A 14,791-nucleotide genomic window follows, 5' to 3' on the forward strand; every position below is an offset into this window, starting at 1 on the left:
ATAGACCTGCTTTCAATAAGGGAAAATATGACATATCCATAATTTCCCTCCCTCAGGATGAGGATTCAAGCTTTTGACTTCTTAGGCTGGAATCTGGAGTCAAGAATTCTTGTATGCCTTTTTATATCTGTTACGAAGAGTCTTCAGGACTATCAGGCATGACAGAGTTGAGGTGATATAGCTCTAACCTGAGCTTGCCATTTCTGGTTCTCAGAGTTCCTTCCTTGACTTTGGAACTTCCGGTTCATTTTACAGCTCTTCTGGATCTCCCTTCACAAGCTCAGGTCCAGATTATTTATCCAGACCTAAAGCCTCTGAATGTTGTGGCTTGGAATACAGCATGTTGCTGGACATGTGTGAATCACTGACCTACTGTGCAATTCAGTTTACTGATCTTGTGCAATTCAGTTTAATGTTTTTATTGCCTCAGTTTTGCCATCAGTAAAATGTGGCTGACAACATTTCCCTACCTAGAAGAAATTACATTTTTCTGTAAATCACATAGGTTACTTGTAGACTGTCAGGATAAATTCATGTGGGGGAGACCGTTTTTGCCCAGGGATTGTCTAAATGGATCCAACTTTGTATACAAACGTGTATGCCCTTGAAGGTGTTTCTGTGCCTTGAAAGTTTTAGAATACATTATATTATAGATTCATGGTATGAAATCTTGGTCTTGTAGATATTATGAGGAATTTTGCCACTGATTTCAAGAGAGGGTCCTTCATCCAGAGATTTTTAGGGCCTTGAGGGACTATTACGATCATCTAGTCCAGTAGTTCTCAAACTTTTGTATTGGTGACTCCTCTCACACAGCAAGCATCTGAGTGTGACCCCCCCTTATAAATTAAAAACACATTTTTTATATTTAACACTATTATAAATGCTGGAGGTTTTGGGGTGGAGGCTGACAGCTCTCATCCCCCAGGTGGTAATCTCGCGACCCCCTAAGGGGTCACGACCCCCAGTTTGAGAACCCCTGATTCAAGTCTGACCTTCATTCGGATCATAAGACATAGACTTTCACTCCGTGATTTCTGTATCTAGATGAACAACTTGTAACTGAACTAGAGTATATTTGTAGAAGCATATCCAACTGGATTTAGAGACCCCAAGTGATGATGATTTTATCACATCCCTGGATAATTTGTTCAAGTGGTGAATTACTGTCACTGTTAAAAACATGCATCTTATTTTCAGTTTGAACTTTAGTGAGTTCAGCTTTCAGCCACTGGATCTTGGAAAGCTAGAGTCCTCCAGATAAAACTTTGTGTCTCAGAAGTGATTCGCAAAAAGAAAAGGAGGACTTGTGGCACCTTAGAGACTAACCAATGTATTTGAGCATGAGTTTTCGTGAGCTACAGCTCAAACAGCAGACTGGACTTCTACATAGAGTGCTTCCGCCGACGTGCCCGGGCTGAAATTGTGGAAAAGCAGCATCACTTGCCCCATAACCTCAGCCGTGCGGAACACAATGCCATCCACAGCCTCAGAAACAACTCTGACATCATAATCAAAAAGGCTGACAAAGGAGGTGCTGTTGTCATCATGAATAGGTCGGAATATGAACAAGAGGCTGCTCGGCAGCTCTCCAACACCACTTTCTACAAGCCATTACCCTATGATCCCACTGAGAGTTACCAAAAGCAACTACAGCATTTGCTCAAGAAACTTCCTGAAAAAGCACAAGATCAAATCCGCACAGACACACCCCTGGAACCCCGACCTGGGATATTCTATCTACTATCCAAGATCCATAAACCTGGAAATCCTGGGCGCCCCATCATCTCAGGCATTGGCACCCTGACAGCAGGATTGTCTGGCTATGTAGACTCCCTCCTCAGGCCCTACGCTACCAGCACTCCCAGCTACCTTCGAGATACCACTGACTTCCTGAGGAAACTACAATCCATCGATGATCTTCCTGATAACACCATCCTGGCCACTATGGATATAGAAGCCCTCTACACCAACATTCCACACAAAGATGGACTACAAGCCGTCAAGAACGCTATCCCCGATAATGTCACGGCTAACCTGGTGGCTGAACTTTGTGACTTTGTCCTTACCCATAACTATTTTACATTTGGGGACAATGTATACCTTCAGATCAGCGGCACTGCTATGGGTACCCGCATGGCCCCACAGTATGCCAACATTTTTATGGCTGATTTAGAACAACGCTTCCTCAGCTCTCGTCCCCTAACGCCCCTACTCTACTTGCGCTATATTGATGACATCTTCATCATCTGGACCCATGGAAAAAAAGCCCTTGAGGAATTCCACCATGATTTCAACAATTTCCATCCCACCATCAACCTCAGCCTGGTCCAGTCCACACAAGAGATCCACTTCCTGGACACTACAGTGCTAATAAACAATGGTCACATAACCACCACCCTATACCGGAAACCTACTGACCGCTATTCCTACCTACATGCCTCCAGCTTTCACCCTGACCACACCACACGATCCATCGTCTACAGCCAAGCTCTGCGATACAACCGCATTTGCTCCAATCCCTCAGACAGAGACAAACACCTACAAGATCTCTATCAAGCATTCTTACAACTACAATACCCACCTGCGGAAGTGAAGAAACAGATTGATAGAGCCAGAAGAGTTCTCAGAAGTCACCTACTACAGGACAGGCCTAACAAAGAAAATAACAGAACGCCACTAGCTGTCACCTTCAGCCCCCAACTAAAACCCCTCCAACGCATTATTAAGGATCTACAACCTATCCTGAAGGATGACCCAACACTCTCACAAATCTTGGGAGACAGGCCAGTCCTTGCCTACAGACAACCCCCCAACCTGAAGCGAATACTCACCAACAACCACATACCACACAACAGAACCACTAACCCAGGAACCTATCCTTGCAACAAAGCCCGTTGCCAACTGTGCCCACATATCTATTCAGGGGACACCATCACAGGGCCTAATAACATCAGCCACACTATCAGAGGCTCGTTCACCTGCACATCCACCAATGTGATATATGCCATCATGTGCCAGCAATGCCCCTCTGCCATGTACATTGGTCAAACCGGACAGTCTCTACGTAAAAGAATAAATGGACACAAATCAGATGTCAAGAATTATAACATTCATAAACCAGTCGGAGAACACTTCAATCTCTCTGGTCACGCAATCAGAGACATGAAGGTCGCTATCTTACAACAAAAAAACTTCAAATCCAGACTCCAGCGAGAAACTGCTGAATTGGAATTCATTTGCAAATTGGATACTATTAATTTAGGCTTAAATAGAGACTGGGAGTGGCTAAGTCATTATGCAAGGTAGCCTATTTCCCCTTGTTTTTTCCTCCCCCCCCTCCCCCCAGACGTTCTGGTTAAACTTGGATTTATGCTGGAAGTGGCCCACCTTGATTGCCGTGCACAGTGTGGGGAGAGTGGTCAGTTTGGATGAGCTATTGCCAGCAGGAGAGTGAGTTTGTGGGGGGGGGGGGGGTGAGAAAACCTGGATTTGTGCTGGAAATGGCCCACCTTGATTATCATGCACATTGTAGGGGGAGTGGTCACTTCGGATGAGCTATTACCAGCAGGAGAGTGAGTTTGTGTGAGTATGCGGGTGGGGGAGTGAGAAAACCTGGATTTGTGCTGGAAATGGCCCACTTTGATTTTCATGCAGGTTGTAGGGAGAGTGGTCACTTTGGATAGGCTATTACCAGCAGGAGAGTGAGTTTGTGTGTGTGGTTTTTGAAGGGGGGTGAGGGGGTGAGAGAACCTGGATTTCTGCAAGAAATGACCCACATTGATTATCATATGCATTGTGAAGACAGTGGTCACTTTGGATGGGCTATTACCAGCAAGAGAGTGAGTTTGTTTGTGGGAGGGCGGAGGGTGAGAAAACCTGGATTTGTGCTGGAAATGGCCCAACTTGATGATCACTTTAGATAAGCTATTACCAGCAGGAGAGTGGGGTGGGAGGAGGCATTGTTTCATGGTGTCTGTGTATAAAATGTCTTGTGCGATTTCCACAGCATGCATCCGATGAAGTGAGCTGTAGCTCACGAAAGCTCATGCTCAAATAAATTGGTTAGTCTCTAAGGTGCCACAAGTCCTCCTTTTCTTTTTGCGAATACAGACTAACACGGCTGTTACTCTGAAACCTGTCAGAAGTGATTGTCTCTGAGAAGCATAAAACTGCTAACTGCAGTTTGATACACACTTTGACACAGCATTACTGTCTTGGTTTGGGTTCAGAATCTTGTGTCCAATGAAGGCGAGCACTCAGCAATCTTTATTTAACTGGTTTTCTTCAGAATCACCTCCTTTAAGGGTTGATGCTGTTAATTAACCTCCCAACAGCAGGGATCTGTGTTGATGATACACAAAGGTGACAGATTTCTTACCTAGTAAATTCAAACTCCAGGAATTACCAGGTAAATTGATAGCATAGATCCACACTCCCTATCTGTTTTCTCCAGTTCTTCAGTCAAAGGCATAGATTCTGATTAAGTACAAAGAAATGGACTAAGGCTTGCTGCTGCTTGTGAAGCCTTGGATATGAATCGTCAGTGTTGCAAGGGAGCATGCTCTCTAGAGCAGCGGTTCTCAACCGGGGGTTTGGGGCAGTGTTCCCTCTAATTTTTTACGTCCATGTGCGGAATTAATTTTGTTATATGCACCAGTATGGAGGTGGTGTGTAATTCTCTCTGTTTTAACATTTGAGATTTCATTGTCAAAATTCTAAGATTAAAATAATTATTTCTGAAATAGCTATAAATATGTCTGTTATTTCCTAGGCATTTGAGCTTGCAACTGGAGACTATTTGTTTGAACCACATTCTGGTGAAGACTATTCCAGGGATGAGGGTATGTATCTTCTGAGATGTTTGAACAGTTTACAGTAGTGTTTATCTGTGTACTTGAGTAAACTGTTGATAAACATTGTGTTTTGGTATCAGATTGTAAATTCAGATTTTTTAATTTTAAGTCCCATCTGTAGCATTAAGTGGGCAAGCCCCCTTCATCAGACACATTCATCTTGCTTAACAGCAGCCTGAAGGAGTTAGACTGCTTTCTTGTAAGATTTGCATATGTGTGAAAACCTGACTGAGAAATAACAAGACGTTTTAGCTACAAAAAGCAACACACTTGAGTTTTAATGTATCTTCTGTTTATTAGAGTGACAATGAACTAGGTGTTTACATTTGTGTATATATAGTTTTGAAGTAGCTGGTTACTAATTTAAAAAAAACCCACAGAATTAACTCCTGCTTCCATCTATATACCTGTCCATTTCCATGCTTGTGTGCTTGTAATGCCCCTTGCAGCGGTAACATGGGCATCATTCATTGTTCCTAAATGCGACTAAGGATGCCGGAGTTCTGCTGACCCTGGAAACCTGTGCATGGGTTTGCTGCAAACACTGTTGATTTGAAACTATTTCTGATTTTTTACTAATTCCGGTTTCTTTCCTCCTCTTTTTATCCCATCCTTTCCCTGCCCTTCCCACTCCTGTGTCCTTTTTTTCTCTCCTTCATAGACCACATAGCACACATCATAGAGCTGCTAGGCAATATCCCAAGGCACTTTGCTCTATCTGGAAAATATTCTCGGGAATTCTTCAATCGCAGAGGTAGTACCTCTTCTTTTTGAAAGGCGCCGTGATGCAGACAGAAGTGGAATAGCAGTTGCTGGTTGTAACGCATACCAATAAAGAGCATTTTCTCAAGTCATATAACAAAAATCTACCCCTGGTATATAAACATTAACAAATTAAAAACAAAAAGCTATGAAGAACTCCTTTTTTTAGTTGCACTAATTTAAAAGGAACAATTGCTGACATATTTTAAATCACTTTATTGGTAAAATCTTATCTTTAAAGGCTGCAGTTCAGTGATTTTGGATGAAGAAGTTTTGGTGGAAGTGCCCTTACATTTTTTTACCAGGATCAATCTATTTCTGTCTGTACCGGGCCAGTGTTAGTGTGTGCATGCAGTGTACTGATTAAACTGTTGTATGTTTCTGTTTTGCTGGCAATGTTCTCCAATGCAGATCACATAGCATTGATCATTGAACTGCTGGGAAAAATCCCTCGAAAATACGCTATGTTGGGGAAATATTCCAAGGAGTTTTTCACCAAAAAAGGTAACGGTATTTATGCAACACTAATTTAAAGCATAGTACTATCCAAAAGGAGAAATTGTACGTTCATTTATGATTACTGAAGAAATATATCAATTTAAGGGAGGACACCATGTTAAAGAAGAGTCCTGATAAATGTGAACTCACCATTCTTTGAAGAGCAGGAAGTTGCAGAATAAAAACCGTTTCCCTGTATCATTTATATTAAATGGTGTACTCAACAAAGTTGTGGATGTTAAGTAAAATGTCTATGAAACCCTATTTAACTGCTTAAATATGTGCAGTGTATCAAATACGACCTAATGTTCAATCCATTTCAGTTGATGTCTTATATGAAGGAACTGTCAGGGAATATACACTTTTTGGCACCATTGAAAGGAGTTAAAATACTTTCTGGAAAATATTAGTTATCTGGTTTTCATCTTATTTAGTGTTCAAGCAAACCCTCTTTATATAGGTCAAACTGAGGGATGGGATAAGTGAGCACTCAACACAGAGATCATGTATCCTGCCATTATCTTACCATTTGTGTTTAGACTGAGTGCAGAAAAGATAATTGTGTGACATAAGGGTGAGTACAGCTTCCATCCTCTGTCTGGATAGTGCTGTCTCATTTTAAGTATCACAGGACATTTAAAACAAATTTTTACCCTGTGTGTTGTGTGGCACAGGGCAAAAAATGTTTTTAATGTAATGTGTCATTCCCTTGATTCCATTAACTTTTTGTCTTTGATTAGGTTAGTAGAATTAACTAATGTAAGTTACTTTTTTAAATTTGTGGTAATGTGGGTGAATCATTCTGTTGTCAAGTTGCAGTATCTGCTGTGTCTCTTGATATTTTCTCTTCTCATTCAGTTCACCATATTCTTTTTATTATTTATGAAAAAAAAGGGTAATCATCTACTTGTCTAAAATTAAGTTAATACTAATAGATATTCTCAAATGCTCTCTTCAGCAGGCCATGGAAAACACCAGCTTAGAATAGCACTTATAATGGCAGAGCATTACTTCAGACTTCATAATTAAATTCATGGTGGAAAGTGGTGATGTTTGGTGGTTAAGCAGCAATAGGGACTGCTGGGTTCTATTCCCAAATCCAACACTGATTCACTGTGGTGGTGAGTTTAAATGCGCACATAAACTGCCATTTTAGTTATTGCTCTCTTCGTAAGGATTGTGATGAAGGTCATGTTGGCTGAAATACCAGTTTAGCACAGATTGACCAGCTTAATGACCAGAAGGCATTAAAACCTTAAAACTACCTAGAAATTGTCATTAATTGAAGTTGTCTGTGGTGTACAAAAGAGGAAACTTTACTATTGAGGACATTTTAATCCTTTGGGGCACTTTGTAAGCGTAATATAATGTGGAAAAAGGAATTCATTTACTTCTAATGATTGTCTCATTCTCCTTTGTTAGTCCCCCCTGCAGATTTCCACTTTGGCAGAGCTGTCTTCAGTGAGGCCATGCACAGTGCCCCCTGGTGGATCTGAACTTTTAGTGCAGTAGTAGATAAGGAGTCAACCATCACTTCCTTTCCCAGTCCAGGTTTCAAAGTGGTAGCCATGTTAGTCTGTATCAGCAAAAACAACGAGGAGTCCTTGTGGCACCTTAGAGACTAACAAATTTACTTGGGCATAAGCTTTCGTGGGCTAAACCCCACTTCATCAGGTGCATGGAGTGGAAATGAAGTGGGTTTTAGCCCATGAAAGCTTATGCCCAAATAAATTTGTTAGTCTCTAAGGTGCCACAAGGACTCCTCGTTGTTTCTCCCAGCACAGTCAGCTGTGTTAAAATTCTTTCTTACTCGTTCTCCTTTCAAATAGTTAATTGGCTTGTTACTTTTTTTTTTTTTTTAAATGTTGATGTTAAAACTAAAGTCCTATAGAGTCCTATAGCCCTTAGTCCTATAGAGAAGTGTTCTGGTGGCCTTTTTGTAGGAACCATTTATTTGTGATTTGTTCTTCTCTATTAAGTAAGTTGTTCATTACCAACCGATGATTCGGATTATATCAATTAGTATTGTTCATTGTCATGGCTGATCCTGGCAGGAAACTGGGTTTCAAACACTACTCCAGCTGTGTAAGGTGGATAAAAGTAATTATTTACTTTTATTTTTTAATTTAAATCATTATATTTTTAATTTAAATCTGTTTAAATTTAAATCAGAATTTTTATTTACATGTTAATTCTTTACATTATTCCCAGTGCTAAACTGGATGTATGCACTTGTTACTTTAATTAGTTTTCAAATAAGAATTTCAGATTTTACATAGTTTTTTTCTACTAAGTTTTCACACTTAAAATGTTCAGGCTGAAAAATATAAGTCCCAAGCTTCATGAACACCCTTACTGTGAGAATACATGAACCCATATAGAAGACTGATAAACAAATAGCCACACCATAGAAACTACAAACTATGATGTATGAGCAGTCAGTGGGGTTTGTGCACCTGAGTCACTTAGGTGCTTGTGAAAATTTCACACTTACCTAAATGTGGGCTTAGAAGTCCAATTTTAGCCTCCTGTTTTTAAAAATATCCTCTGTGTATCAAAAAACACAACTGTAGCCTCTGTTGCTGCAAACAATTATGCACAAATTTAACTTTAAGCACTGGAGTAGTCTCATTGAAGTCAATGGCACTGTTGACATGAATAAAGTTTATTAGTTTGTGTTTTCAGGCTCAAGGCCTTCATTTTCAATATTTCGATTTTTTACAGTTTTGTAAAATTCAGACAAGATACCTTTGCAATAGTATAATTAAAAAAAAAAGAAAAACAACAACCCCCAAAACCAGCATTTATAATTTGGTTCATTGTCAGTTTAAACTAAAGTCCCAATAGCCCAGATCAAATTTAGGTTTACAAAGCCTCAACCGGATTTAAATCAATTAAAAAAATCAAGTGATGTAAAGCAATGATTTAGATCGCTCTGCCCTGCAGCTGTGGCTCCAATCTGTATACTGACTTCCTCGAGTGTCATTTGTGTCCTTTACCACTCAAAAAAGGCCCAAGCTACTTGTTATGGAAGAGACATTGAAAGCCCAGAATGTCTGTTCCCTTCTCTATGTCAAATACTATGGTAGAACTGATCCCCCGAGACTGGGACTGCCGCACCTCTAAATGTTGTGAACAAGTCTAGCCAGTCAATTAGAGCAGAGGGCGCTGTTGAAGCACACACTGGTTGGAAAGTCATTCACAGCAGAAGGCTGTGAAGATGGTTGTGGGAGAAGAGCTGCATTTAAGGATTGAATTTAAAGGGGTCTTTTGTTTCAACTGTCAGCTAGACTGAAGAAAAGAAAACATGCTTACAAACTGTCTGTCATTGGCCAGAAAGCATCAGAGGAGCTAGGGTGTTGGAATTTTTAATGATATTTGAAATTATTAATATGGGAAACCACCAAACATTAATTAACCATAAATTATGTTATTAAAGCCAGAGGCCAAATGGTACTTATATAATTGCCATAAACATGCTTTAAAAGCCTACATAATAAGCAATTTACTACATCCAAAGAGCAACAAAACATTTTTAAGCATTTGATCAAGATACTTGCAACTGGGCTAAACCCAGGGGTTCTTAGACCCATATTGGTTGGCTCCAGTGTGGTCAGGTAGGTATTAGCAATGAACCCTTTAAAAAACAAATAATGTCATTGCCAATTATTGACTTCAACTAAAATCTAGTTTGAGACAGTTCACTCCTATTTTCAGTCTTAATCCAGATAAGATTTACAGCCTCCTTTCTTCCCAAGGCCTTTTCTTGTTGCTGACCAACGGCACCGTGGGAAGGTTTGCGTTTGTTTCTTTAAAGTCAGTTTTTAGAACATAAGAACAGCCATACCAGGACAGACCAATGGTCCATCTATCCCAGTATCTTGTATTTCAATAATGCCAGGTGCTTCAGAGGGAATGAACAGAACAGGTATCATCAGGAGATCCATCCCCTGTCACCCATTCCCAGCTTCTGGAAAACAGAGGCTAGGGACACTTCAGAGCATAGTTTTGAATCCCAGCAAATAGCCATTGATGGACCTATCCTCCATGAACTTATCTAGTTCTTTTTTTAATACTGTTATGGTCTTGGCCTTCACAACATCCTCTGGTAAAAAGTTCCACAGGTTGACTGTGCGTTGTGTGAAGAAATACTTCCTTTTGTTTGTTTTAAACCTGCTGCCTATTAATTTCATTTGGTACCCCTAGTTACTATGTTATGAGAAGGAGTAAACACTTCCTTATTTATTTTCTCCACACCAGTCATGATTTTATAGACCTCTATCATATCCCCCCTAGTCGTCTCTTTTCCTAGCTGCAAAGTCCCAGTCTTATTAATCTCTCCTCATATGGAAGCTGTTCCATACCCCAATCATCTTTGTTGTCCTTTTCTGAACCTTTTCCAGTTCCAATATATCTTTTTTGAGATGGGGGCGACCACATCTACACGCAGTATTCAAGATGTGGGCGCACTATAGATTTATATAGAGACAATATGATATTTTCTGTCTTATCTATCCCTTTCCTAATGATTCCCAACATTCTGTTAGCTTTTTTGACTGCCACTGTACATTGAGTGGATATTTTCAGAGAACTATCCACAATGACTCCAAGATCTCTTTCTTGAGTGGTAACAGCTAATTTAGACCCCATCATTTTATATGTGTAGTTGGGATTATGTTTTCCAATGTGCATTACTTTGTATTTATCAACATTGAACTTCATCTGCCATTTTGTTACCCAGTCACCTAGTTTTGCAAGGTCCCTTTGTAACTCTTTGCAGTATGCTTTGGACTTAACTGTCTTGAGTGGTTTTGTATCATCTGCAAATTTTGTCACCTCACTGTTTACCCCTTTTTGCAGATCATTTATGAATATGTTGAACAGTACTGATCTGAGTATACACCCCTGATGGGCACCACTATTTACCTCTCTCCATTCTGAAAACTGACCATTTATTATCATAGAATCCTAGAATATCAGGGTTGGAAGGGACCTCAGGAGGTCACCTAGTCCAAACCCCTGCTCAAAGCAGGACCAATCCCCAATTTTTGTCCCAGATCCCTAAATGGCCCCTTCAAGGATTGAACTCACAACCCTGGGTTTAGCAGGCCAATGCTCAAACCACTGAGTTATCCCTCCCTCTATTCCTACCCTTTGTTTCCTGTCTTTTAACCAGTTACTGATCCATGAGGGGACCTTCCCTCTTATCCCATGACAACTTATATTGCTTAAGAGCCTTTGGTGAGGGACCTTGTCAGAGGCTTTCTGAAAATCTAAGTACACTATATCCACTGGATCCCTCTTGTCCACATATTTGTTGACCCCCTCTAGTAGATTGGTGAGGCATGATTTCCCTTTACAAAAAACATGTTGACTCTTCCCCAACAAATCATGTTCATCTATGTGTCTGATAATTCTGTTCTTTACTATCGTTTCAACCAATTAGCCTGGTACTAAAGTTAGGCTTACCAGCCTGTAATTGCCAGGATCACCTCTGGAGCCTTTTTTAAAAATAGGTGTTACATTAGCTATCCTCCAGTCATGGTACAGAAGCTGATTTAAATGATAGATCGCATACCACAGTTAGTAGTTCTGCAATTTCACACTTTGAGTTCCTTCAGAACTCTTGGGTGAATACCATCTGGTCCTGGTGACTTATTACTGTTTAATTTATCAGTTTGTTCCAAAACCTACTCTAACGATACCTCAATCTGAGACACTTCCTCACATTTGTCACTTAACATGAATGACTCAGGTTTGGGAATCTCCCTCACATTCTCAGCTGTGAAGACTGGTGCAAAGAATTCATTTAGTTTCTCCACAATGGCCTTATCTTTCTTGAGTACTCCTTTAGCATCTCGATTCTCCAGTGGCCCCACTGTTTTTTTAGTAGGCTTCCTGCTTTTGATGTACTTAAAAAAAAAAAATTCTGTTACTTTTTGAGTCTTTGGCTAGCTGTTCTTCAAATTCTTTTTTGGCCTTCCTAATTATATTTTTACACTTCACTTGCCGGAGTTTATGCTCCTTTCTATTTTCCTCACTATGATTTAAATTTCCACGTTTTAAAGGATGCTTTTTTGCCTCTAACTGCTTCTTTTACTTTGTTTAGCTAAAGTGGCACTTTTTTGGTCCTCTTACTATGTTTTTTAATTTGGGGTATACACTTAAATTGAACCTCTACTGTGGTATCTTCAAAAAATTTCCATGCAGCTTACAGGGATTTTACTTTTGGTGCTGTACCTTTTAATTTCTGTTTAACTAACTTCCTCATTTTTGTGTAGTTCCGCTTTCTGAAATTAAATGCTACCAGGTTGGGCTGCTTTGGTGTTTCCCTCTGCGCCCCACAGGGAAGTAAAATTTTATTATTGGTCACTGTTACGAAGGGGCTCAGCCATATTCACCTCTTGGAAAAGATCCTGTACTCCACTTGAGAGGCAATTCTTGATTTACTCCCCTCTTGTGGATTCCAAGACTAGCTGCTCTAAGAAGCAGTCATTTAAGGCAGTGGTTCTCAAACTGTGGGTTGGGACCCCAAAGAGGGTCATCACCAGGGCTGGCTTAGACTTGGTGGTGTTTGAGGCCAAAGCATGAGACCCACCACCCAGTGCCAAAGGCCAAGGGCTTTAGCCTGGGATGGCGGGACTCAGGTTACAGGCTCCCTGTCTGGTGCTGAAGCCCTTGGACTTCTGCTTTGTTCCCCCTCCCCCGGGCAGTGGGACTCTGGCTTGGCTCCTCCAACCTCCCCAGGGTGGTGGAGCTTGGGCGGGCTCAGGCTTAGGCTTCAGTCCCCCTGCCTGGGATCATGTAGTAATTTTTGTTATCAGAAGGGAGGCGCGGTGCAATGAAGTTTGAGAACCCCTGATTTAAGGTGTCAAGAAAGTTTATCTTTGCATCCTGTCCTGAGGTGACATGTACCCAGTCAATATGGGGTTGAAATCCCTCTTTATTATTGATTTATTTTTTATTTTTATAGCCCCTCTAATCTCCCAGAGCATTTCACAGTCACTATCACCATCCTGGTCAGGTGGTCGGTAGTATATCCTACTGGTATATTCTTATTATTCAAGCATAGAATTATGTCCATAGAGATTCTGGGGTACAGTTTGGTTCATTTAACCTTTTTAATTCATTTGACTCTACGCTTTCCTTCACATATATTGCTACTTCCCCACCAGTACGACCTATTCTGGCCTTCCAGTATATTTTGTATCCTGGTATTATTGTGTCCCATTGATTATCCTCATTCCACCAAGTTTCTGTGATACCTATTATATCAATATCCTCATTTAATACGAGGCACTTAAGTTCACCCATCTTAGTATTTAGACTTCTAGCATTTGTATATAAGCACTTTAAAAAAATCGCTTTTTAGTTGTCTGCCATTATGTGATGTAATTGAATGGGTCTCTTTTTCATTTGACTGTCTCTTGTCAGATCCTACCCATATTTTATCATCTGCCATCCTCTCCTTCTCACTAGGATATAGAGAAAGTCCATGAATAGATACCCCCCTAAGGGATGTCTCTGTCAGAACCACATGCTATTCTGCACCGGTTGGTTTTCCCCCAGCCCTTAGCTTAAAAACTGCTCTATGACCTTTTTAACGTTATTTGCCCGCAATCCAGTTCCATTTTGGTTTAGGTGGAGCCCATCCTTCCTGTATAGCAGAGTTCCCCAAAGTGTATTGTGTGCCCTCTAGGGGAGCGTCCCCCAGGTCCTCTCTGCCCCCAGCCATGTTCCCGGATCCTGGCCACTCACCTGGCCCCATCCCCAGCCTCAGTGCAGTTTCACTCCTGGCCCCGTGCCAGGCCCCAGCCTCGGTTGCTGGCCATGGCTCCGTTCCCAAGGCTGGGAGAAATGCTGGGAGCAGAGCTGCACCTGGCCGTGGGCCCAGCTGCCAGCCTCCACAACGGCTTGGCCGTGGCTCTGCTCCTGCCCCCAGCTGTAGCCCCAGCCATTAGCCCCCTTTCTCCTGTCTGCAGCCCCACTCCACCCTGAGCCATGGCCTGCTCCTGGCCTGGGGGGGTGGGGGTGGGCCAAGTAGGGGGGGCATGACCCTCAAAAGTTTGGGGACCACTGCTTAGGCTCCACCTGTCTCAAAAGATTCCCCAGTTCCTAATAAATCTTAACCCCTCCTTTCTACACCATCATCTCATCCACGCATTGAGACCCTGCAGTTCTGCCTATCCAACTGGCCCTGCATGTGGAACTGGAAGCATTTCAGAGAACGCTACCATGGAGGTCCTTGACTTCAATCTCTTACCTAGCAGTCTAAATTTGGCCTCCAAGACCTCTCTCCCATCTTCCCTATGTCATTTGTACCTACATGTACCATGACTAGTAGCTCCTCCCCAGCACTACACATAAGTCTTTGTAGATGTCTCGAGAGATCCGCACCTTCGCACCTGGCAGGCAAGTCACCATGTGGTTCTCCTGGTCATTGCAAACCCAGCAATCTGTGTTTCTAATGATTGAATTCCCCATTGCTATTACTTGTTTTTTATTTTCTTTGTCTTGTTGCTGCAGCTCTAACCATACATCCTTCCCACACTGCAAGTAATAGTAATGCTGCTTATTATTCTCACAGTGTTCTTTTACTTGCTGATTGGGGCCTTTTCCTTACTAGCCACAAACCATAAAGCAGCCATTATTTTCTTAACCAAGCTTAAAATAAT

The 14,791-nt window shown here is 41.4% G+C and overlaps 1 protein-coding gene across 17 annotated transcripts in view; it reads left to right on the forward strand.

Moving 5' to 3' along the window:
- SRPK2 (SRSF protein kinase 2) overlaps positions 1–14,791 on the forward strand; it is a 311,814-nt gene that overhangs the window by 281,659 nt on the left and 15,364 nt on the right. For 10 of the 17 annotated variants that reach the window (XM_043551885.1, XM_043551812.1, XM_043551822.1 and 7 more), the window contains 3 exons: positions 4,775–4,844; positions 5,518–5,610; positions 6,030–6,122. In XM_043551885.1, the coding sequence (XP_043407820.1) occupies positions 4,775–4,844; positions 5,518–5,610; positions 6,030–6,122 (256 nt within the window). The remainder of the gene's footprint in view (positions 1–4,774; positions 4,845–5,517; positions 5,611–6,029; positions 6,123–14,791) is intronic. The other 7 variants (XM_043551828.1, XM_037889171.2, XM_037889169.2 and 4 more) reach the window with 2 other exon arrangements.

Source organism: Chelonia mydas, chromosome 1 (genome assembly GCF_015237465.2).
Source record: "Chelonia mydas isolate rCheMyd1 chromosome 1, rCheMyd1.pri.v2, whole genome shotgun sequence".
In the NCBI taxonomy this organism is placed as follows: domain Eukaryota; kingdom Metazoa; phylum Chordata; order Testudines; family Cheloniidae; genus Chelonia; species Chelonia mydas.